This window comes from Dendropsophus ebraccatus, chromosome 1, assembly GCF_027789765.1.
Source record: "Dendropsophus ebraccatus isolate aDenEbr1 chromosome 1, aDenEbr1.pat, whole genome shotgun sequence".
Taxonomy (NCBI): Eukaryota; Metazoa; Chordata; class Amphibia; order Anura; family Hylidae; genus Dendropsophus; species Dendropsophus ebraccatus.
In genome coordinates, this window is record NC_091454.1 from 107,284,259 (window position 1) to 107,308,183 (window position 23,925).

The 23,925-nt window shown below is 39.1% G+C and overlaps 1 protein-coding gene across 2 annotated transcripts in view; it reads right to left on the minus strand.

The window, feature by feature from the left end:
* Nucleotides 1-1,501: 1,501 nt before the first annotated feature.
* The window catches only part of TSPAN12 (tetraspanin 12), a 98,731-nt gene continuing 76,307 nt past the window's right edge, over nucleotides 1,502-23,925 (minus strand). For both annotated transcript variants that reach the window (XM_069956069.1, XM_069956070.1), the window contains exons 7-8: nucleotides 15,128-15,271; nucleotides 1,502-5,568 (exon numbers count right to left, since the gene is read on the minus strand). In XM_069956069.1, coding sequence (XP_069812170.1) covers nucleotides 5,266-5,568; nucleotides 15,128-15,271 — 447 coding nt within the window. In that variant the 3' untranslated portion in view covers nucleotides 1,502-5,265. The remainder of the gene's footprint in view (nucleotides 5,569-15,127; nucleotides 15,272-23,925) is intronic.

Consider the following 23,925-nt stretch of genomic DNA (forward strand, 5'->3'; position numbering starts at 1 on the left):
TCAATATTGTTATATGGCTGCAGAGTCCTAAGACACTGCCCTGAATGCCGCTGCTGTAACAGAATTTCTGTAAATACAGAATTTTCCCCTACAGGTCTTTTGTGTCCTGGGAATAACATTCTGTATAGTATATAGTTCTAGTCCTGTCACACCACCCAAAATGTCCTGCATAATGTGAGCAGAGCAAAAATATTTTAAAAATGATACATTTGTATCATGTACTTTACCCCAAATAACCCACCAAAAATAAAAAAAAGGCACAAAAACTAGTAAATCTAAACATGTACATAAAATTGGTAGTAAAAGAAAGCCAACCTAAACCATAACTATAGATGTCATACAAGAGTAATGGGAAAGCAATTCATTTTGAAGGGACTCTGTCATCTCCAACCCACCCTCCTCAAAACCCTTAAGTCATCTGAAAGTAGGATAAAGAATGCAGACTCCAAATCTGTAATTTGTAGCTTTCTACTCCTTTGTATTCCTCCTCTTTAAGACTAGAAACTGGGCATGTTGATGCATAGAGAGGACTACTTAGCTTAAGAATATAATGGATCGGACTACTTAGACTCCTTCATTTGTGGCTTATAGCAAAAGCAAGAACAAGAACTTATAGCAAGAACATAGAAAGATAAAAATTGCAGATATAGAATCAGAGTTGTATAAACTGACTGCCTAATCGACTGACTTAATTTTAGCGGGTGTTTTGGAGGTGACAGAGTTCCTTTAACATCTAATTTTTGTAACTTGTTACTAAAAAAACTAACAAAAAACATAAAATATGAACATTTTATATCTATTATTTCATGTTTAAAACAATAATTCTACAAAGAATTTATTGCATTACCAAACTTTAGCCATATTAGTACCACCCAAAAAGAATAAAAAGGTCTAATACATAAAGATCTGACCATTAGGCTATGTTCACACACCGTAAAATAACAGAAACATATACGGCTATAATTTTAAGATAAAAATACGGCTTTATTTTGTGTTTAATAATGTGTTCCATTGAAGTCAATGGAAAATTACACAGCAGTACACACACCTTACAGAATAATAGCTGTAATTGATTACGGACATCCAAATAATGAACATTCTCATCATTTACCACCTGCTTTTGCAAAATATGGCTATGTTACCAAAATGTAATTTGTATAAAAATATACGTGAAACAGCAAAAAAAAGAAAAAGATATTGGGGACATTTACTAAGTCCGACGTTTTTTTACGCCAGACTTAAAAATGTCCCCGCATCTCCGGCGCTACGGGGATTTATGTAGAGGCAGACTGCCTCTACATAAATCCCGTGCGCACGGCAAAAAACCTACGCCTGCTGAGGACTGGAGTAGGTTTTCGGCGTATCTTTAAGATACAAAAATGATGAATCGCGCGGACTATGAGTCCGCGTCCCCCGTTCATCCCCCTCCACACCCCCTCCCCGCCCCCACGGCGTACCCGTCGGAAAGTGCCGATTTGCGAATATTTTATTCGCAAATCGCCCATTTGCGCTTAAAATCATTCGCAAATCGTCACTTTCCGCCGCAAAACCACATTTCGCCTGAAAATACATGTCCCCCATTGTGTGAACATAGCCTAAGACTGTTTTTTTTTTCTTTTTTAATCTGTTCAAACCTTGTTTCTCTTTCTCTCAAAGTCGTGGTCACAGTTAGCTTTTATTTTATTATGTGTGAACCTAGCCTTAAACGGACAAGTGCAAGATTCACCAACCAAATAAAACTATGGCTTTAATGATTGGTGCAACCAGTTGTTACGTTTAAAAGGGCAATTTTGTTAATTTTGTTAAGGTAATTTTGGTTCTTAATGTTTTTTTGTTTTTTTTAAATCCATTAACACTTATCCCATATCCAAAAGGATAGGCAATATGTGTATGATCACGGGAATCTGACTGCTGGGATTGCCTATAAGTCCGTCCCCTGTTGACTATCTTTGACTATGAAGCTGCTGAAGAGAGCTGTGCATTGTACTTGGCTATTTCCAGCAGCTCCCATAGATAATTAAGAGAGCCACAGTATGTATCCCCTGCTCCATTTCATCAGGAGACATGGGATCCTGTTCACCAGATCACAGGGTAACCTAGCAGTTGGTGCCCCATGATCATACACTTATTCCCTAATCTCTAGATAAGAAATACATATTACACGTCACACAGACTACTTCAGTAATATGAAGAAAATGGCCCAGATTTATCAATTTATAAAAATTTTATAATAATTCATATCTTAACAAACTGGTAAAATTAAAGCTGAGCTGTGATTAGTTTCTCTTGGGAAAATCAGTTTTAGGGTATAAACCCACACACCGTATATGCAGCGTATTTACTGCTGCGATACGCAGCAAACTCGCAGCAAACTCGCAGCAAAATCACAGCAGATTAGATCTAAATAACTGAACACAGCATCAAATCTGTACCAACAAATCTGCTGCGTATTTGTTGCATATCTGCTGCATATACGGTGTGTGGGTTTATACCCTTAGTCTCAAGCACATTGATAAATCTAGGAAATTATGTTTTTAGGAAACATCCATTTTGGGGCATATCATTTTAACAGAACTAATAAAAAAAAACATAATTGTCCTTATACAGCTATTATATTTTTAGGAGATGTATGCAGTGTTCTGAGGTTGCAGTTGCATATTCCTATGTTGCCTAGTCCTTAACCTCTAGCCATAATATACAGTATCTTTTTCTGAGGTGCCAATAATTCTCTATACAGTAAATGCATCCTGTTTTTGTGAGTACTGACCGCTAACTTTACTATCTGTAAAACAAAATCTACTGCTAATGGTAAATGGTTTTGTGTTAATATTAAAATATCTAAGTACAATTTTCAAGAGCAGCAGAAAATGTGCTTAAAAGTCCCAAAGTGATAAATAAGAAGTTGTGCTCTGCTGCATCTGGATTTGATCTGGTTATGCCATGCCTTAACCAAAACCAGGAATGGATCCAAAAAAGAGACATACAAGTCCTTTGGTTTTGAGATGCACTCCTTCGACTTAAAAGGGGTATTCCCATCCTAAAGGGGCTATCCAGCGAAACAAAAACATGGCCACTCTTCCCCCTACTCTTGTTTCCAGTTCAGGTGTGGTTTGCAATCAAGCTCCGTTTACTTCAATGGAACTGAGTTTTAAACCCCACCCAATCTGAAGACAAGAGAGGGGGAGAAGTGGCCATGTTTTTGTAGCACTGGATAACCCCTTTAACTAACCTAGTTATACTTTCAGGGCTCAAATTATCTATTTTTCAAATACATTTGTGTAGCAAACTTGCCTCCTTCCCCTGATATGCTGTTCTTTTCCTCCCATTGTTAACAGCTAGTTGTTTGGGTTACTGACCATAACTCTGGTCTAAAAGCTGCGGTTGGGCCGAGATAGATTTTTATTTTTTTAAATGGCCACTGTTGATATGTAATTGATATTTTGATATGTAATAGTGACAGATTGTAAGGTTTGATTAGGTAAATGAGGAAATAGAATTTTACACTTAGCCCATTCTCTGCTCCATGTCACATGATGGAGACAGCTGCTTTATGTATAGTCTAATGGGACCTTCTCACTCATACGGACACAGAGCAGGGAGAGAGGTGCACAGGAGAGCAGCACTCATTCTACTGAATGGTCACAGTCTGAGCACTTGGATCCCAACCAATCAAAAGTTGTTGTTTTTTTTAAATAATCATTTATGGCATCCTCTGTGGTTTCATATGAAGCAAGAACTCAGTATGGCAGACCTGTTATGTTTTAAACATTTCAAGCTTACAGACTAGATTTACTCATTTGTAGTTTCGATAAGTACACATAAGTCCAACTTTGAGGTAGAAATCTTGTCTCCCAGGCACAGCCCACTGCTTCTCAGCATTAAACAGGCTCCCCACTAAAATGTACTGTATTATTCCAACTTTCCCAATCCGTATCCTGACCTAAACCAATAGATATGAATGACCGTGATCTAGTGAGAATATTAGACACTAAGAAACTTTTAGTGAAACACACTGAAGGACAAGGAAATAAGGCAGTAATACAGTTTAGCAGGGAACCCGCTTAATGGCTTTTAGGATGAAAATGTACAATAAAGCCAAGCCTGAGTCTCTCAGCAGTAAAAACAATTAGCATTCAGTTTTAGAAAAACAGATATATAAACAAACATAACGTGCGGATTCTTCCAGTTTCTAGTCATTGTGCCTGAGGGAAAGCAAGAATGTTCCTTCTTTAGATGTTATAGGGGTTTAGTGGCTTAGAGAACCTTTCTTTAAATACACTTTTAGAATTATTATTGTAAAGGGAATTCCATATCCAGAACAGCCCATTGATTTAAATGAGAACTGCCTAATGCGTCATTTTCACATAGGATTAGTGCAGGGGATATGAATAACTACAACAACCTGTAATGATTATTTTCTGAGGACCCTTTATCAGAAAAGGCAGTATAAAAACAATTAACTCCTTTAAAGTTTATAACAAGACCAAAGTAGCAAATCTTCCTAACATACCTATCTACCCCCACATGATAGAGATACATTCAGGTTGGCATAGTAGGCTATAGCTCGATTTCTATCAGTAAGCCATGAACCAGTAGCAGTAAATACATTCATAGCTCATAGATTAGCTAGATAGATGTGTGGGCCTGAGAGAAGTGCAGAGCAATATTCTAACAAAGCTGGCCTTATCTCACAGAAGACTTATGTATCTCATTTAAAATCTGTCGCAATCTGGCAGAGCTAAAGATTTGTTTTATATCATGAGAAACATTTACCTAGTAAAACTGACCTTGTGTCAATGATAAGGTTTCCCATAATACATTTTCCACCTTGTAATACAGTACGTCATATGAATATATGCACAACAATCACCACAAGGTCTGCTCACCCATCTATGGGCAGAATCGATAGTCTTAGGTACTACACAAGAACTATACATAATTCCTGTCAATTCTTGGGTAAACCAACGTTCACCTGAACAAGGTCGATTTGGGCTAGTTTCCATTTCCAGGCACTTAGTAATTAAATATTTATTCTATACCATCTATGGTAATATGAATGCACTGTTAAAGAAGGGAAACTTCAGCATTTGTAGAAAACATTGTATATATAAAGACAATCCAACATGACTTCTTTATCGAAAATATGAGGCATCCTTAAAAAGTACACTATAAATCCATTAAGCCATAAAAGGACACTTTCTTACACAGAGTACCCATCTTCTATGTAGATTGAGTAGACAATACTGTGCTTTATATGGCAGCCTATCACAATTCATCCATTTCAAGGTACGTGTTAAATCCATTAGCAGTAGTTCTTTGATCAGGAATCCTTGTGTGGTTTAGTGGTAATATCTCTACTGGGTGACAACTGTGCTGGACATCCTCATGGTTCAGAGGTAGGACTGGTTCTGTTCTTGGATCCTTCTTATCATAGTACAAAGCCCACAGCAAGGTAATGGTAAGAATCATCGCTAGAATCTGTGTAACACCAATGGCAATTCCAAGGAACCTTAAAACTTGCAGCTGTTTGGTTCCTCTCAGGAAGCCGTACATTTTTCTGCTACAGCCCTACAATAAAATGAACACAATCAGTTGTTAATACTTCTGTAAATGAAGTAGACAGCATGTTTAACAGCATGGACAAGATACTATAAAAGATGTAAGCACATGGGAAATACTGTTATCCAATAGATAGAGTTTAAGTGAAATACAAATATCTTCAAGTGTATGGGCTAATTTTTATGTGATTACACTGTAACTAGTTCTTTTATGTTTTACATCAAAAGGGCATATTAAGGCAACTCAGTCATGCCCAAAAATCATCCTCCCCAAGACATAGTGATGGAGGTCCTTGAAAGGAATGACTGCTATTTGACAGTGTTTCACAGGTGGCCATGGACCTTCAATAGCTGTGGAATGGACGTTCATTTGTTTGATTGCTTTCTTTCTCAATCTCATCATACATATGAACATTCATTGTGGGCCATATGTTTTTTGTGTTCCTAATGGAGAGAGGGGAGGTAAACCATTGCCAGAAGGCTCAGGCTATGGCATACCTAGGTGAGAACAGAAGGGTAAGGCAGATGAAATTCAATGGGTCCAACTCTTCTCCTTGGTCAGGGGAGTGTGAAGAAGCCCTCATAGAGTTTAGACAGTTGACCATTCCTGGCAAAGTTGGCAGACAACTTTTGACTAAAATGTATGGGTACCTTTACATTAACATCTTTCTTTAGATTTTAGTCTGCAAGATAATATAACATTGTGAAAAAATATGGTGATCTGTGCCTTTTTTTGGGGGGGGTGGTGGTGTTGGTTATATACTTTATTTTAGGCTAGTCCATAGTCATAAGAAAGGTGTGAGTTTCCTGATTTCACATTACATTTGTGAACTACTTTTGACATATGCGTACAGGACACATACAGTATATTCAATGTATCCATTGGCTCCAGTCACCCAACATATACTAAAAAGCTGTCCTTTGGCACATCTCTAGGTCTAGAGAAAGCTTTGCGCGAAACATGCGTTGGAGGGGAGCATGCACACACTGCTAAACCACAGGTAGTATGATTAATATGTGAACTTGTTTCTCCTTATGTTTATAATATTGGCCCACTGGGCTTCTGTGTAATACTTTTCAGCAAGGGGATTGTGCAATGAATCATTACTTATAGACTGCCATACATCTTGTTTACTGACTCTTGTGCAATACTGCTCTTAATTTCCAGTGGATTATTATTTTTGTCCTAATGTGCATGGCTATTTGTTTTTTTTTTATTAATATGTGAAATCATGTTTTTATGAAATTTGATAATAAAGATTACTTATATTGATTACAATAGTGTCCTTTTTGTAGGAGATAGTGTAGTGGGCTGAGGGACCAGCCATCGCTGTGGTTAGTATAGGAGTATAATAAACTCCCATATTGTATACTATTGAGTCTTTTAATGCCGCCTCTAAAACTGCTGTTGTGTTGGCTTGATTTCTTGCATAGACAAGCGTTTTTCATCATGACATCTAAGTATCCAATTGCATACTAAAATATAGCTGTAACCTAAGGGCCAAAGTTGCCTTGATTGCAGTCAATCATAAGCTCTGTTTTCTTAGTAATCGTTTATGTAGTGGCTAGTAAAACTATATTTATAGGTTTCCTTATGGTTACTGTAACTTCACCTTCAGCAATATAATAGAATATTATAAATAATTCTTACAAACTATAATAGGATACCAACATATAGTTAGGCTAGGTTCACACTGTGTTTTGTTTTTTGTGTAACATATATACCTGGAAAAAAAAACATACATACTTTAAGGTATGGTGAAACAGGGTGCTGCTATATGCCATACAGCACAATCTACTCCCCACTGACTTACAATCTAAAAAAAATAAACAGATTACAACAGCTTTTTTGGTACACAAAAGCCTGGTTGACCACGTTTTTGTGCATGTCAAAATTAAACATACTGTAAAGTAAACGGTAAAACGGTGACAGAAACACAATGTGAACCCAACTTCCATGAAATAAAATAAAATTAAATAAAATTATTAAATACTGTAATGAGCACAGATTAAACACAGAACAGAATACATCACAGAAACTAAAGGGCAATTTTATTCCAATACGTGGAGAAAAACAATAAACACTGAATTATCTCCATTTATGAATACTGAGCTGTAAAAAGCCATAAGGGATGTCACTGCAACAATTCGAATATTAAATTCAAGCCTGCAAAATCCTGTTTCTGAACAAGCAGTAAGACATAAGCTCCAAGACTTCTGCCAGGAATGGATTTTCTATATTACTTCCATTATTCTATTATCCAATAAAGTCAGCGCTGCAAGGAATCTAGATACCTTATTGTATTATAAATTTAGGCATGCCACCTATTTGTTTGTAGTGTATAAGCACATAAGTGTGGTTAATCTGCATTGTCTTGTAGAATCACATTTCTTCCATCATAATACGCCCAGACTTTTGTTGTCCTATCTATAATTAGATCTTAAAATTCTGAGATGAGTGTACTATATGTAGCATCATTTCTTCTATCCTCGAGTGTAACTGGAATTGCTAATAAAGCTCAAGGAAGAAACGGCAAAAACATACAGGATTGTTTCTACTACTGAGAAGACAATTAGCTAAAGGGCCATTTCCATGGTATGCTGTTGTAATAACATTGGCGTGGATATTCTCTCCTACTTTCTGTAAATGTTTGTTTTTCCTAAAGGATGTATCGATATATGTACATATACACTACAGGGTCAGAAAGTGGACATCCCTTCTAATTGGTGATTTTAGTAATTTCACGCAACGCTAATGAGCACTATAATTCAAGGACACAGGAGATCATACTGAAGAGCTCAGTGACCCTGTTATAAGCTGCCATCTTTCCTCCATGTTAGTAACGGTTCATGCACATGGCCATATTACTGTTTCGCTTATTACAGAGCCATAACAAGGCTACCACAGAAGTGCATATGCTATACACTTTACCTCTATATGCCTACAGTTCTGTTCAGAGGTATACAGACATATTTTCTAATTAATTTCACAAGAATATGACAGATAAATTAGTGAAGTTCCTTACTGGATTCCTTATGTATGGAGGTATTCTGCGTCTAGAAGCGAAAATCCCTGTACATATGGTACATGATGGAAATTACTATGTAGTAAGGAACACAGCTATCATTCATTGGGTAAATAATTAAAGTTTTGCTTTCTGATAATCTAAATTAACTGGGAATTGGTGGTAGGAGAATATTTTCTGTCAAAAAGTATGCTGCTGATTATAAAGTGTGGATAAGGGTAGTCATACTGGTTATTTAACCCATAAGATGCCACAAAAACTGCAACCATGGCAGTTAGGCCTGGAGCTATCAATCTACCTAGCAATCTGGTTTTGTCCACAGTAACCAATCACAACTCAGCTTTCATATTTATGAAGCTCTAGATTGGGCAAGACTAGATAAGTTTTGTTTCAGGTGGAATGATAAATCTGGTATTTTTCTGTCACTTCCTGTTCTGTAGAGATCATCTCACGACATCACGTCATCTTATTATCATCACAGAAAAAATTACAATGTATAATGACCCCTATATAAAAAAAACAACAACATAGCTTAGCCCTATTGGTAAAAGGTGATGGTCACAGCTTCACAGCTCATATCTCACCCCCTTCCTGAAATTACCTTAGCAAAGGTCACAGACCATGCCTTAACCCCTTAAGGTCAAAGCCAATTTTCGTTTTTGCACTTTAGCTTTTTCCACTTTATGTTTAAAAGTCCATAGCACTTGCATTTTGTCACCTAGAGACCCACATGAGCCCTTATTTTTTGCAAAACCAATTGTACTTTGCAATGACAGGCTGAATTTTTCCATAACATATGATGCAAAACTGGAAAAAAATCATTTGTGCTGTCAAATTGAAAAAAAAAAGGAATTTGTTTTGATTTCGGGGAGTTTTGCATTTACGCCGTTCGCCCTATGGTAAAACTGACTTGTTATGCATGTTCCTCAAGTTGTTACGATTACAACGATATGTAGCATGTATAACTTTTATATTATCTGATGGCTTGTAAAAAATTCAAACCATTGTTAACAAATATATGTTCCCTAAAATCGCTCCATTCCCATGCTTATAGCGCTTTTATCCTTTGGTCTATGAGGCTGTGTGAGGTGTCAGTTTTTGCGCCATGATGTGTTCTTTCTATCGGTACCTTGATTGCGCATATACGACTTTTTGATCACTTTTTATTACATTTTTTCTGGATTTGATGCGACCAAAAATGCACAATTTTGCACTTTTGATTTTTTTTGTGCGCTTACGCCGTTTACCATTTGAGATCAGGAATGTGATTAATTAATAGATCGGGCGATTATGCACACAGCGATACTAAATATGTTTATTTATTTGTTTATTTATTTATATTTAGAAAATGAGAAAAGGGGGGGGTGATTTGGACTTTTAATGGGGGGGGGGATTTTTTATTAATAAAAAAACATTTTTACTTTTATTTTTACTTTAACTAGAAGTCCCCCTGGGAGACTTGTATATAAACAGCACTGATCTCTCATAGAGATCAATGCTGTGTATATACACAGCAAAGATCCATCAGATCGGTCATAGATTGCTATGGCCTGCTGCAGGCCATAGCAATCTAATGCCGAGCCGGGATCAGCGTCATTCCGACGCTGAGGCCCAGCACGGGCAGAAGAATGGATCTCCCCCCCGCGATCGCGGGGGGAGATCCGTCCCACTAGACACCAGGGACAGGGAGAGCACAGCATCTAAGTGCAGGTGTCAGGTTTGACAGCTGCACTTAGAGGCTTAATTAGCCGGTGCGGTCATGGGTCGCTAAGGGGTTAAAGGGTTTATCCAGTGCTACAAAAACATGGCTAGTTTTCCCCCTACTGTTGTCTCCAGTTCAGGTGCAGTTTGCAATTAAGCTCCATTTACTTCAATGGAACTGAGTTTCAAAACCCCATCCAAACTGGAGACAACAGTAGGGGGAAAGTGGCCATGTTTTTGTAGTGCTGGATAAGCCCTTTAATCCTGTTAGCAACCCAGACAGGATGGCCACCCTTGTAGCTATAGGCAGAAAGCACAATAAAAAAAAAGTTTATGATCAGAAAAGAACTCCGTCTAGAAAAAACAGTTTGTATCAGTTTTTGGTTTAAATAGTAAAAAAATAAAATTAAAATAAATAAATAGACAACCACTAGGTGGTGCATATGAAGACATGGGCTCGCTAACCCTGGCCTTTTGCTCTGCTTGGGAACACCCCATGGGCATTTGTATCACATTTGCACATTAGCAAAAAATCTCGGCATTGGAAAAGACGATGTAGATAAAAAAGGTTTATGCAGAATCCTGCCATCTCTAGATGTTACCCCTGCTAAGCTGCTGACTGTTCCGCTTTAAATGTTATCAAACGTTACAGTAATACATGCAGAAAGCAGAATGTTTACTTTTTTAACTAGGCTAAATATATATTTCTATTCTTTGAAACATGGGCCCCATGTATACTCTGTAAAGCCTACGTGTCTGTGTTTTTCTTCTTAAATAAGGTTCTATCATATGTACAGTAGTCTCTACCAAGACATCCCAGCAATACAATCTGCTTCTGGTCTACATTTCCAATGCCTGGAACACAGTGTGGGTTTGATGGATTGCAGCTGAATTGAACATTAATCCCAAGGGAGTTATCATGAGTCTACTTAGTATTGGTGTTTATTATTTGCTTTGTAGTTTTGTGCCTTTGGGGAATACTACTATGTTTCCCAATACTGAGCTTTTGAGACTTGCCTATATTTTATCAAGATTATTTCATATCTGTAATTATATGCTGGATGTAAACTGTATAAGCGGTTACATCTAAAATATTAATATGCAATAAACCAACATTTCTTTTCATTCAAAATCAAATGTACATTATAAACAGTGGTAAGAAGTGTAAAACAATAAGAAGCTCAGTACTTGGTGTACTGAGATCAACACGAAAAGTTGTAACTCCCTGTCATTTTTATTACTACATTTTTTGTCTTTACTATCCTTGCCAAACTAAAGACATAATAGCAGACACGATCATACAACACTGTGATGTAATGTGTAATAAACGTGTGCAGAAAACATACCATACCAAGGAATCCTATGTAGTGTACATACTCTATACCCACTTACATAATTAATCATTGGTTATATAACCAAATTTCCTGGTATGTCTTTATAATCTCGTACTGCATTCATTTGCATTCTTTGCAATCATATGGTAGAAGCCATCAATAGAAGCCTGGGGCTGACTGAGCTCTATGGGTGGGTGTTGTATCCATGATCTGTGACTTGTGCAGAGGTCATTATGAATGTGCAGCGATAAGGAGGAAGTGAGCTGTGACTATTGACTTATGTCCCTTTAGCTTTAAAGGGGTTGGCCACTTTAGAGTAAAATTGGTCAGTGTACAGTAATAGTAAGTATATTCACTGTATATACTGACAGCAGCTCCCTGTGTACCTCATAGAGCTAAAATCAGGAACCACTCCTCCAGGCTCTGCTGCCCTGCTCTGTGGTGATTCTGTCCATAAGATGGAGGAGCATGTGACCATTCTGTCCACCACTAAGCCTTTATATACCAATGAAGAACACTGGGGGTGGGGCAAGTCAGCCATCCTTTGGACAGACTTACCATAGAGCAGGAGAGCACAGCCTGAAGGAGGGGAGTCTGATTTTAGCTCTATGGGGTACTGCTGTCAATAAGTGCATTGATTAGTCTAATACTGTACAATGAACAATTTCACGATAAAGTGGCCAACCCCTAAATGGGTTGTCCAATGTAAATAGCTATTCTATGATGCTGCTGGGGCTGAAACGGACATAACAGAGCTTTAAGTTACCCATTTCGCTCCACCGCAGGTGCCGGTTCTCAGGCCGTCCACTTAAAAGGACTTGTCATCAAAATTAAAGGGGTTGTCTCGGAAAAATTCATACTTGCTGCTGGGGCAGCAGGTAATATGTTAGTTATGTGTACTTACTTGTCCCCCTTCCCCACCGCTGTAAGTTCCAAGGCCACCGGCTCTGTGCCGCTGTCAGTGTTGTCATAACTTCCAATGACGTCTCCTTCCCATAGGAAATGGCATAAGCGCTAGATAGTAATGTAAAGTGGGTGTCCCGGGAAGAGGCAGTGGCACGCGAGTGGGACAGGTAAGGATACATTAATGACATGTCCCCTGCAGCATATAAAAATATTTTTTTCCCAGACAACCGCTTAAAAAAAATTCTAAATAATTTTGTAGCCACCATGTTTCAATGCTAAGCTGCACCCCCTCCCCTTATTTCTTAGATATAGATATTTCTCTATTTTTACTATTTGGATGACTAGTGGAAATTTACTGTGAATAGTCAGATGGCTGTGAACTTTATTTTGAAAAGCGCCTGTGAGCTCTGCCCCCTCCCCTCTCTCCCCTGCCTCTGTTATAAGATAGTAACAGCGGCAGGGGACATCGGAGAGGTGGCAGAGCTAGGGGACATCAGCTTATGGGATCTTTATGATCCCATAAGCTGATGTAAAATCACGACCTGGGCATTGAGGCATCAATGATCCCAGGTCGTGAAAGGGTTAATTCTATAAAAAAAATCTTGAGTCCTCCAGTATTTATCAGCTGCTGTATGTTTTGCAGGAAGTGGTAGTCTTTCCAGTCTAGAGAACAGGAGAGGTTTTCTATGGGGATTTGCTATTGTTTTTGGACAGTTCCTGTTACAGACAGAGGTGGCAGCAGAGAGCACCAAGTCAGACTTGAGAGAATACACCATTTCCTGCAGGACATAAAGCAGCTGATAAGTACTTGAGATTTTAAGTAAATTACAAATCTCTGGCACTTTCTAGCACCAGTTAATTTTAAAGAATTTTTGGGGGGTGAACTACCCCTTTAACAGGAGGAAGAGCTCTTCCTGTTGTCTATTGGCAACCCCTTGATATGATCATGGAGTTTCAAAGGTTGCGCTGGCAGCCAGAGGCCAAATCACGGTGTCTTTTCTAAGCTCCTTAAATCCTAAAGGGCTGTAATTCCTCATCACTATCCCTCATTTCCCGTTGGCCACTAATTATTTAGGATGGAATAAACTACAATGATCAACCAATGATTGTTTCAACAGCGTTTTTTTGTCTTTATTACACAGAGGGATAATCTGCCGAATCACTTGGGCTAATAATAAGCCTGTACTCTGGGCATGTAGGATCCAACTAATTCTGGCCTAAATAACCCCCAGGGTGGGACCCTGGACGGGCTGAGTGCACAACCAAGTAGAGGCAGCCACTCCCCCCATCTGCAACACAGACAAAAAGACAAAACATTGGTCAGCTCTCGTACAACACCATTCACATTAAGCAAAGGCACATTGCTATGGCTCAAAATGCAGACAAACAAAAAATGCAACAGCTCATTGCTAATGCCAAGGCGTAAACCCAATACAGATATAAAAATCGTTAAAAGCAGCCCCCAGATGCTAAAAATAGTCATAAAAATAATTATGGTCTTGGTATAGCTATTACAAATAGTGTGTACCATCCCACCACGCTAAAGTGGCCCTAATGGTACATGCATTTTAAACATCTAGGAGTAGTAAATTTCTTTTTTTACTACCTAGTCAGCGCCAGCGCAGGGATCCCAGTGGTGCAATCCTTTTCTCAAAATGCTGCCCTGTTCCCTTGCTCTGTTCCCTTTTTTTCGTGTGCACCAGCCAGCTCTATGCACTTCACTTTTGCAAAGTGGGAATTTTATCAAAACACAGAATCATGATGCTCTGCAACACTGACAGAGGGATGGGTAGGTGCTATACATATCCACTAATGTTATTTTGGTCTAAGAACTTGTCTAGGCCTGTTTTGAAGCCCTCCACTGCTTTTGCTGTGACCAGATCCTGGGGTAGACTGTTCCACAGATTCACAGTTCCCATGGTAAAGAAGGCTTGTCACCTCCGGAGACTTTTAACCTTTTTTTCTCCAGGCGGAGGCATTGCTGCCTTCTTTTTTGAGGGGTTTTTATCTGGAACATCTTATCCCCATATTTCTTGTAGTGGGCATTTATATATTTAAATAAATTAATCATGTTTCCCTATGCCCCTGGAGGAAGCGGGTTATTTGTGTGAAACAGCTGTAGCCCACCAAGACAGCCTAACAGCTGAATTTTTTTTATCTGCTCCAGTGCTTTGAAATACTCGGATGAAGAATCTACAAGGATTGGTGCCGCTGTGCATTCTTTCTACATCTGATCTTGAGATTTACAAAATGACATTATATCTTAACGGGAATGTCGCTAAGGATGACGCTAAGAGACATACCTTCCTCCTCAGCTTCCTGTGTGCAATAGGGAGATATCAGCAGGTTAGATTTGTCTAACCTGCCGATAGTTCCCCTTTAAACGCCTTGTTTTTTTTTTACATTTTTGTTGCCCTTTTAAAAAGCCACTAAACACTGTGATAAGGAGGCCTAATAAGTATTACACAACCAGCAGGACAAGCCCAATACATAGAGTAACACCTTTTGACAGTCATAAGACTGTCATATCTGCAGTACACCCTTGTGGTCAATAAAATAAATAAAATGTCAGACATGTAATAAAAGCATAATAAATCTGTACCTCCTGATACAAATCACTGAGATCTCCATGATGTGCTTGTTTGGAGCAACCTGGGTATTCCTTCACGCAACAGGAATCAGGAGGCCAATCCATCTCTGTCATCTCTAGCCAGTCTGTTAGGTATACCACTCCACAGCACCTGAACTTTTTAAAAACAAAAGCATGCCATAATTAATCTTTCACATAATTCTTCTATGGACCATAAGAGATGAAATGCAGGCAATCACGAATCTCCAAAAGGCACAAGCTTGCCATGTATTGACAAACCCATTATGCATAATGGTAGCATTTTATTCTTAAGTAATGCATACACATGTACAGTCATAAATTAGACAGATCTTCCCTCTAACTCAGCGCCCAGATCCTGGCAGTGCCTTCATCACACCTTATTTGCTTTATTATTTAAATAAAAATTGAGGCATGATTAATGACACGTAGCACATCATCCTTTACACCGGGCTGATAGCTATTGAAGTTATTGTTGACCAAGTGTGAAAAGTGAAACATTATACCTCTGTGCTGGAAGAATAATGAATTATACTATGATTCATGGCACAATTAAAGATCTTTCTCTGGATTCAGGCTTGTATTTACAATAGAGCTATACGGCATTAGAAATATGGGGCTAGTTTCTTTTCTTTTCTTTTTTTTCTACAGATAAATGTACCTATGATTATATTTATGGAATAGGTTAAATGTGTCTGGCAATACTGATCACATTAGAGTCCATACAATTTAGCTTCTGATTATGTAACCAAAGAAATGCAAATGTGGAAACACAGTGTAAAGGTTTTAAGTGGGATTGAGGTCAGTTCTCATATACAGTAACAATAGTCCCTCTTTTGCCTCAACTTCCTCCATTCATTAGCCCAGTATAATATTCTATAAGGAGGAGAGAAGCTGCAGTATGCCACAGACCTTGTAATTTAACCCTATACCCAGAAAAAATAGCTGCTGTACTCAGGGGCGGATTAACCTTACTTTAGGCCCCGGGCTGTTCACCAAGCCTGCGCTCCCCAACCCCACAGTAACTATTGCGGCACTAGCGTGGTGCTCATAGTACTGTATAGATAATGTCATGATGCCCTGATTTGTGCAAAATTGCGGTAAAAAACTGTGATTTTTTTTGCAAGTCATAACATAACTGTAGCCAGAAGACAATACACCACTGAAAGTTCAATACCGCCCAGAACGGATCTATTACAATCCACTACTGTACTCTGTACTTTTTGCCAGTATGTCCTGTAGAAGACTAAAACAAAAAAGAGGAAGAATAAATCTTTACGGGTTCAGGTCTGGGGTATATCTTTCTTTAGGACAAGACATGTTTTAGTACTTTACCTAGTTTGTATAGTAGAAAGAATCTTTTTTTTATATTCATATATTTTTTTTAAAGTACTCTTATAGTGTAACACCAAAGTTAACAAAATTTTGTGCAGTTACTGTATTTAACAACATTTAAAGCGAATGTACCATTATTTTTATTTTTACATTGGGTGATCAGTGCGGGGATCCCGGTGGTACTCTCCTTTTTTTGAAACGCCGCTCGGTACCTGCCGTACTTTTGCCATGCACCTGCCTGGCTCTATGCACTGGGGAACAGGTCTGCTGCCCATGCGGGCACACCCGAATGTGCTTGCATCCCAATTAAAAAGAAAAGAAGTTCATCCAGCCAGTATGAACTTTACTGACATCAGCCATTCTGTGACATGGCCGTATAATTAGATGGTGGTCCACACATAGAGAGGAATCCCCGGAGGACTATCAGAGTGCAGGGATGGCCCCTATCGCAATTTCCAAATCTGCACAAGATATAAGAATTTAGCATTGTCCTGTGTACAACAAACTACAAAAGACATGAAAAGCTGAAAGCAAAGAACAACAGTGGGCCCTTCCTTCTCCAGTGGGGCCCGACCTGAATGGCATGTTTTACTGGAAACTTTTGTTCTATCTGGGAATGCTATTTTTCAAATAATAAACTTTGTCAAACAGGAAACACAATTTTTGTAGTGTATGTAGTTAATGGATGAACGTGTGATGAGGTTGCACTGCTGCTTTACAGAGATTTGCTACCTTCCACTTACAAGGCAAAGGCTGGAACACTGCCAAAGACAGCCAATAGAGCAAGGAAAGAGTAATAAGGGAGCAGCATTTTAGTGAAGATAAATTACAATAATATTTAAATTTTATTACAATGGCTACTGATGGGCAAATAGAGAAAAACCAAAGTAATCCCTTCAACCCCTTTATACAACATATATTCTATTTTTGAGCAGCAGATATACTGCCCAGCATTATGTTGTTGCGTAGTACACTCACATGTCATCTGTTGTTGTATAGAAAAGCTTGCCTCTAGTTCTTTGATTTAACCTTGAGAAGCACTCCAAATATTTATGTCCGTCAATAACATTGGGTTATTGCTCTGCAATAAATTATCCTAATTACGCTTGTTACACATGAGATTCATGGGCCTCTTATCTACTATTAAGTCACAGACTATAATAAAGGGCTATATTTAAGATCTATTACAAGATATACAAGATCCTAGATATAAATATATGAATAGAAGAAAAGTTGTATAATTTTTAGCAGATTGTGCATAAAATGAATAAACAGATTTTACAGTGATGAATATAAATTTATTCCTTAGTTCATTTATTCCGTAGCAATCCCCACTGGAAATCTAACATGATACTTGACTTACAAAACATAAATCACCCAGTGACTGCAATACTACACTGCAAATAGTCTTCTTGTCAAAGAAAAGTTTTTCAGTTTTTTTGTAATTTTTTATTTCAATTTGGAAAAACTTAACACTGCCATGGGCAGCTCCTGAAGTAAACAGCAGATGAATACTGCCCAAGTGTCATTGTGGCACATTTAATCATTGTGTGGAGCTGATATTTATTTGCATGCAAGCCCGATAAATCTTCCTCAAAGTCACAGTTATGGAGCATGTCTTCATTTGTCAATGTCCTGAATCTGATGTTTAATTTACTATAATTACAGGAAATGCCTCCAAACTTTAAAACCTTTGAAAGTAAGTCGATTAATCTGCTGCTCGTACCCAGCTTTCACTCTGTTCATGCTATAATTGAAAATCTGTATCTCTTTGTTTTATGACTCAAATTCATCTCCCAACATACATCAGGGAAGAGGCTGGTGGAACAATTGGATATCTGCATACCATTTATTAGGCATGCCTTGTGTATAAAACACTCACTCCAGCCTGATGACTAATATATGGGCAGCAAGCTATGATTTACAAAGCAGTCATTTGCCCAGCAATGTGTATCTAGGAAATGCAAATCCCATTATATATAAACAAAAAAAAAACACAAACAATTCATATTCATTTCTTTAATTATGCTTCCCATAAAACAAAAGGCTATTTCTCTCTCTTGTATTCTGATCATTTAAACTGAAATTGCATTAACATAAAAGCACATTATCAAAAAGTGAGGAAGAATTTAGCGAGAGAGTACACACCAAGAATCAGCAATTAAATGTGCGATATTTGGGTCCATATCGCAGTCAATGAAAGTATCAGTGAAATGTAACAACAACACCAACATATTTGTATTGTGCTCAATCGTACTATGAGGGTGACTGGATCTAATGGTCCACAATCCCAGTCCTCTGCTTAGATTATCAGAGTTTATCAGACATCAACTGTACTTGTCTTCTTTTATTACACAGTTTCCCACTCTATCTTGAGTTGTCATAGGAGCCGCAGTCAAACTAGAAATCTGTTGTTCATGTGTCATTCATTACAAAGAGCTAAACTGTCTCTAGTCAGACCCTGCTGCTCTCTGCATTGGGTGTCCAGGGATTAAATGTTCAACAGACATAAAACAGGAAGGGACATGGTTGATCCTTATATCAAATATAAAATGCTTCTTTGGGTTTGTGTATTTAGTGGACACTGACAGCCAGTGCCTATGGCTGCATTTGAAAAGTGCTCCTCAAAGGGGTTGTATGAGATAAAACATACTTACTTTCTTCCTAAAAGTGTGACATTTGCCAATGGACTATGTGAAGAACTGCATCACAACCTCTCTCACTTATCCAGGACATATGCAATACCAAAATAAAGCCCAATCGACAATTGTGGCATTGCTTCTAAAATGAGCGTTGTTTTCTTTATTTTTTTGTTATTTTGTACAATACCTTAAAAGGTTCTTTTTGTGTTTATTAATAATAAAAATAAATTAACTAAAGAGTACTCAGGCCACTAGAAGATGTCATCATAGCTCAGATAGATGAACATACTGTATACACACAGTGGGGAAAATAAGTATATTGCAAGTTTTCCCACTTACAAAGATTAGAGAGGTGTGTAAGTTTTCTCTTCACCTGTGAGAGACAGAATCTATAAAGTCCAGAAAAACAAATAGTTTGATAGTTTAAATATTTAGTATTTTATTGCCTGAAATAAAACATGAAACCTTTGTTTGCAATTACAGAGGTCAGACCTTTCCTGTTGTTCTTGACCAAGTTTGCACATACTGCAGCAGGGATTTTCTCCCACTCCTCTATACAGATCTTCTCCAGACCTTTCAGGTTTCAGGGCTGTCGCTGGGCAACATTAAGGTTAAAGGGCTACTCCAGCGGGGGGGGGGGGGCACTTTTTTGCTGGGACCGAGGAGGAGGTGGCCGAGGGAAAAGACGTCCACTCACCTCCCCGATTCCAGCCGCGGGTCCTGCATCGCGGTGCTCCGGTGCCCAGCCGCTTCCGGGTGTCTGACGCGGGCCCAAGACGTGACGTCTCAGGTCCGCTTAGCCACTCAGTGACAGAGGCGGGATCTGAGCGGACTTGAAAAGAATCCCGCCTCCTTCACTGAGTGGCTGAGCGGACCTGAGACGTCACGTCTGGGGCCCACATCAGACACCCGGTAGCAGCCGGGAACCGGGCACCGGAGCGCCGCAATGCGGGACCTGCCTCTGGAATCGGGGAGGTGAGTGGACGTCTTTTCCCTCGGCCACCTCCTTCCTGGTCCCAGCAAAAAGTGCCCCCCCGCTGGAGTACCCCTTTAAGCTCCCTCCAAAGGGTTCAGGTCTGGAGACTGGCTAGGCCACTCTAGGACCTTGAAATGCTTCTTATGGAGCCACTCCTTAGTAGCCTTGGCTGTGTGTTTCGGGTCATTGTCATGCTGGAAGACCCAGCCATAACCCATCTTCAATGCTCTTACTGAGGGAATGAGGTTGTTGAGGAGAAGAGGGATCATGCAGGCCCTACAAGATTATAAGCCATGATGGTGAAGCGTGTTACTAACAGTAATCTTTGAGAAGGTGGCTTTATCTCTATTCAGATAACTGACCAGGTCCTTCTGTGTACTTCTGGGATGATTTCTGACCTTTTTCAGAATCCTTACCCATTGAGGCAAGATTCTGTATGGAGCCCCAGACTGGGTTAGATTGACAGTCATCTTGTGTTTCTTCCATTCTGTAATAATTGCGCTAATAGTTGTTGCCTTCTCACCATGTTTTTCAGACGGTCCTCTGGCTGTCTCCACCTTCCTTACGGAGAACCCAGACATCTGAATGCAAACGCTTATGTTTCTGCTTTGCTCATCTCTAATGAAGAATAAGGTTTGATTGTAGTTTTCCACTAAGAGTCTAGAGGCTATGTGGGTATTCCTTTTCATTTACCTCTGCTTATTAACATTCAATATGCAAAAGAAAAGCCTGTGGAGCCCCATCAAAGAGTCTCAAAACACAGGACTAGCCAGATATCCCTCCGGGAAGGACCCAGCCAATGGGTAGCTCCTGTAAAGAAACCACCAAAACCACCATTTTAAGTGGCCCTATAAGTCAATGTAATGACAAGGGAAGAACCAAGGCCAGGTAACCATCCACAAAACAGCTGTTTCGGGTTGTTGCCCCTCATCAGTGTGGAGCAGGATTTTGGATTGGTGGGAGAAATGCCTAGTAGAGCCATAAGAGAAACAGATTGCTGATCTCAGGGAGACCAGCCAACGACAACACTGCCGGCTGCTAGTAAAAGCTCTCAAAGCAGTGAAGTCCTAGGTGCATTGCCCCCTAGGAAACATGAATATGCAAAAGAAAAGCCCGTGGAACCTCAACAAAAAGTCTCAAAACACAGGACTAGCCAGATATACCTCCGGGATTAACATTCAAGAATATCCTGTCTTGTCATAGACAAGTGATTTTAATATAAAAGATATACTATCGGATGTATGACTGCAGTTTTAACCAGGACACCTACAAACATGTCTGGCAATGTACAAGTGTTTACACATCATCAGACAAAAAAAGCATGCTTTATTATAATGGGAGACTGGCCACTATCACTCATTCATACCCCATTCATGCTCTCTGGCTGCCATCCTCACTCATCCTCAGGCTACAACACGGTTTATTCTCTGTACATAGAATTTGTATACCTTGTTGATAAAGGTCATGTTGACCGAAACGTCCAGCAATATTATGGTATACTGAAAACATGCTTTGAGCACCATACTACCCGTGTTGATAACTGTTTAAAACTCTAAATGCAAAAATAAAACCCCAAAAAATGATGGCAATCTAAATGTGTGCAGTTGATATTTCTTTTTCTATGACAATTTTGTTCAACTGGCACCACCCCTAAGAGTGTGCGCAGACATATTGGTACCTTGGTCATTCATACCCCAAAGCAGTTAGTAAAGTAGTTATATCATTATGACAACGCCTTCTCAAATTGTACAGTGTTTAACAGACAATTCAAATAAATAAAAATGGTACAATAGCAGATATATTTACTCAAAATACACAGTCAACCTTACATATATCATATATAGATAATTCTAAAGGACTTAAAGCAAAACTATCAGAAGGTTCTTCCCAGAGAACCTGCTGATATTCCGCAGTAGCTGTGTCCCTCAGTAGTTTATGGCCATTAGTTTCACCCCTCTCCTCCCCCGCATTGTTTCTAAAATCGCTAAATGCTCTTATGCAAATTAACTGCATAAGAGCATTTATGGCGTTGCTTGAGGACGGAGAGCATCGCCACGCCCTGCCCATCCCGCCCACTATGCATATTCATAAATGCATAGTGGGCTCTATACACGGTGGCTGCGCCGTGTATACATGCCTGGGAAGCCCCCGGGCCGCCGCCGATCCTCCCAGAGGTCCCTCAAGACATAAGTATAAGTCTAACTACTACTTACATCCTGAGGGACCTCCGGGAGGATTGGGGACGTGACTACTTCCCTGCGCAGCTGCCATGTATAGAGCCCAGGATGCATATATGAATATGCAAAGTGGGCTGGATGGAAGGGAGTGGGCTGGATGGGAGGGGGCGGGCTGGGCAGGGCGTGGCGATGCTCTCCGGCCCCGAGCAACACCCTAAATGCTCTTATGCAAGTAATTTGCATTAGAGCATTTAGCGATTTTTAAAACAATGCGGGGGAGGAGAGGGGTGAAACTAATGGCCATATACTACTGAGGGACACAGCAGGTTCTCCTTCGCACCTATATAGAAAAGCATAGCTAGAAATTCCCAAATACTCTGTGCCATCCTTCACACCTCTCCCCACCCCTCCCTAACCCAACCCACCCCGAGAGCAGGAGAAAAAAAAAATAGTTAGCAGCTGGAATCAAATTAGGGTTGGTCTTAGTTCCCCTTACAGTTTCCCTACAACACTCAACAATAAACACATCAAGATGATCTTTGGGCAGCTTTAGATTTAAAATTATCTTAAAATGGAAACAATAAGCAGGATTATATAATACATGCTCTCTCCCCCACCTGTCTTCTTAGTCTTCCTCCTGCATCCTCCCTAAACTTAACAGATATATATACACATTGCATCATACACCCATACTTACTTTAGATATTCCCTTAGATGTTTTTTCAGTAAATTTGGCATCCCATATGTAGACTGAATTTATAATGTTACACAAGGTATATACGAGGGCAAACTATTCAAGGGACAGCCTTCATTTGGTTGAATCTATGCAGCTACTGATTATGTAGGTGAAAATTAAGCTGTAAGATGTTTTTTTTTATGCAGGATGACCAGCTAAAGGAAAGCTTCCCATTTTGGTTGGTAAGTTTATGCAAGAATGTTAAAAATTGTATATACAACAGTGCCACCTACAGGTGGATATATGTACTTTCTGCTAATTGGATGAAGCTACACAACTGAAGGTGTATACAAGCGTAAGTTTACATTGTACCTTATTCTGACGGCTATGTTATTACAAAGTAGCTTATTAAGTATTTTAACAAAATAGGTTTTATAAGGTTTTGCATATATCACCATTTATATGGCAAGTCAATGGCCACCTTGACAGCTCCGTGCTCAGATGTATATGGTTTAGCTGAGTCAGAATTATACAGCAATGTATATTACAAAGTGATATCAGTTGATATTCTAAAATACTGTATAAAACATATATTTACATTAGCAAGGGCCCTTTAAGTGAAACTAATTCTAGCATCCTATTTCATATACTTCTTGTGTTTTTCTCTAGGCATACATCCTGGCTCTGACAATTTCAGACAGATACACTAGAAATATACAGATCCAGCTGGGTAACATGAATTGAGTGTGGTTTATTTAGTCTGTCAGTGCAATAGCAGGCTTTGCATACCTCTCCTACACTATGTCTGCTGCCATGCACCATATATTTAGAACTTTTATTCATACACAACTTTCATTTATATTTGATTTTGCAGACATCTCTCTATAATCAGAAGTAATCTACATTGAAAGGAAAAACTAAAATCTCTATATAGTAAGAATTTAGTTTTTCCTTTCAATGTAGATTACTACCTATAACTAGAATGG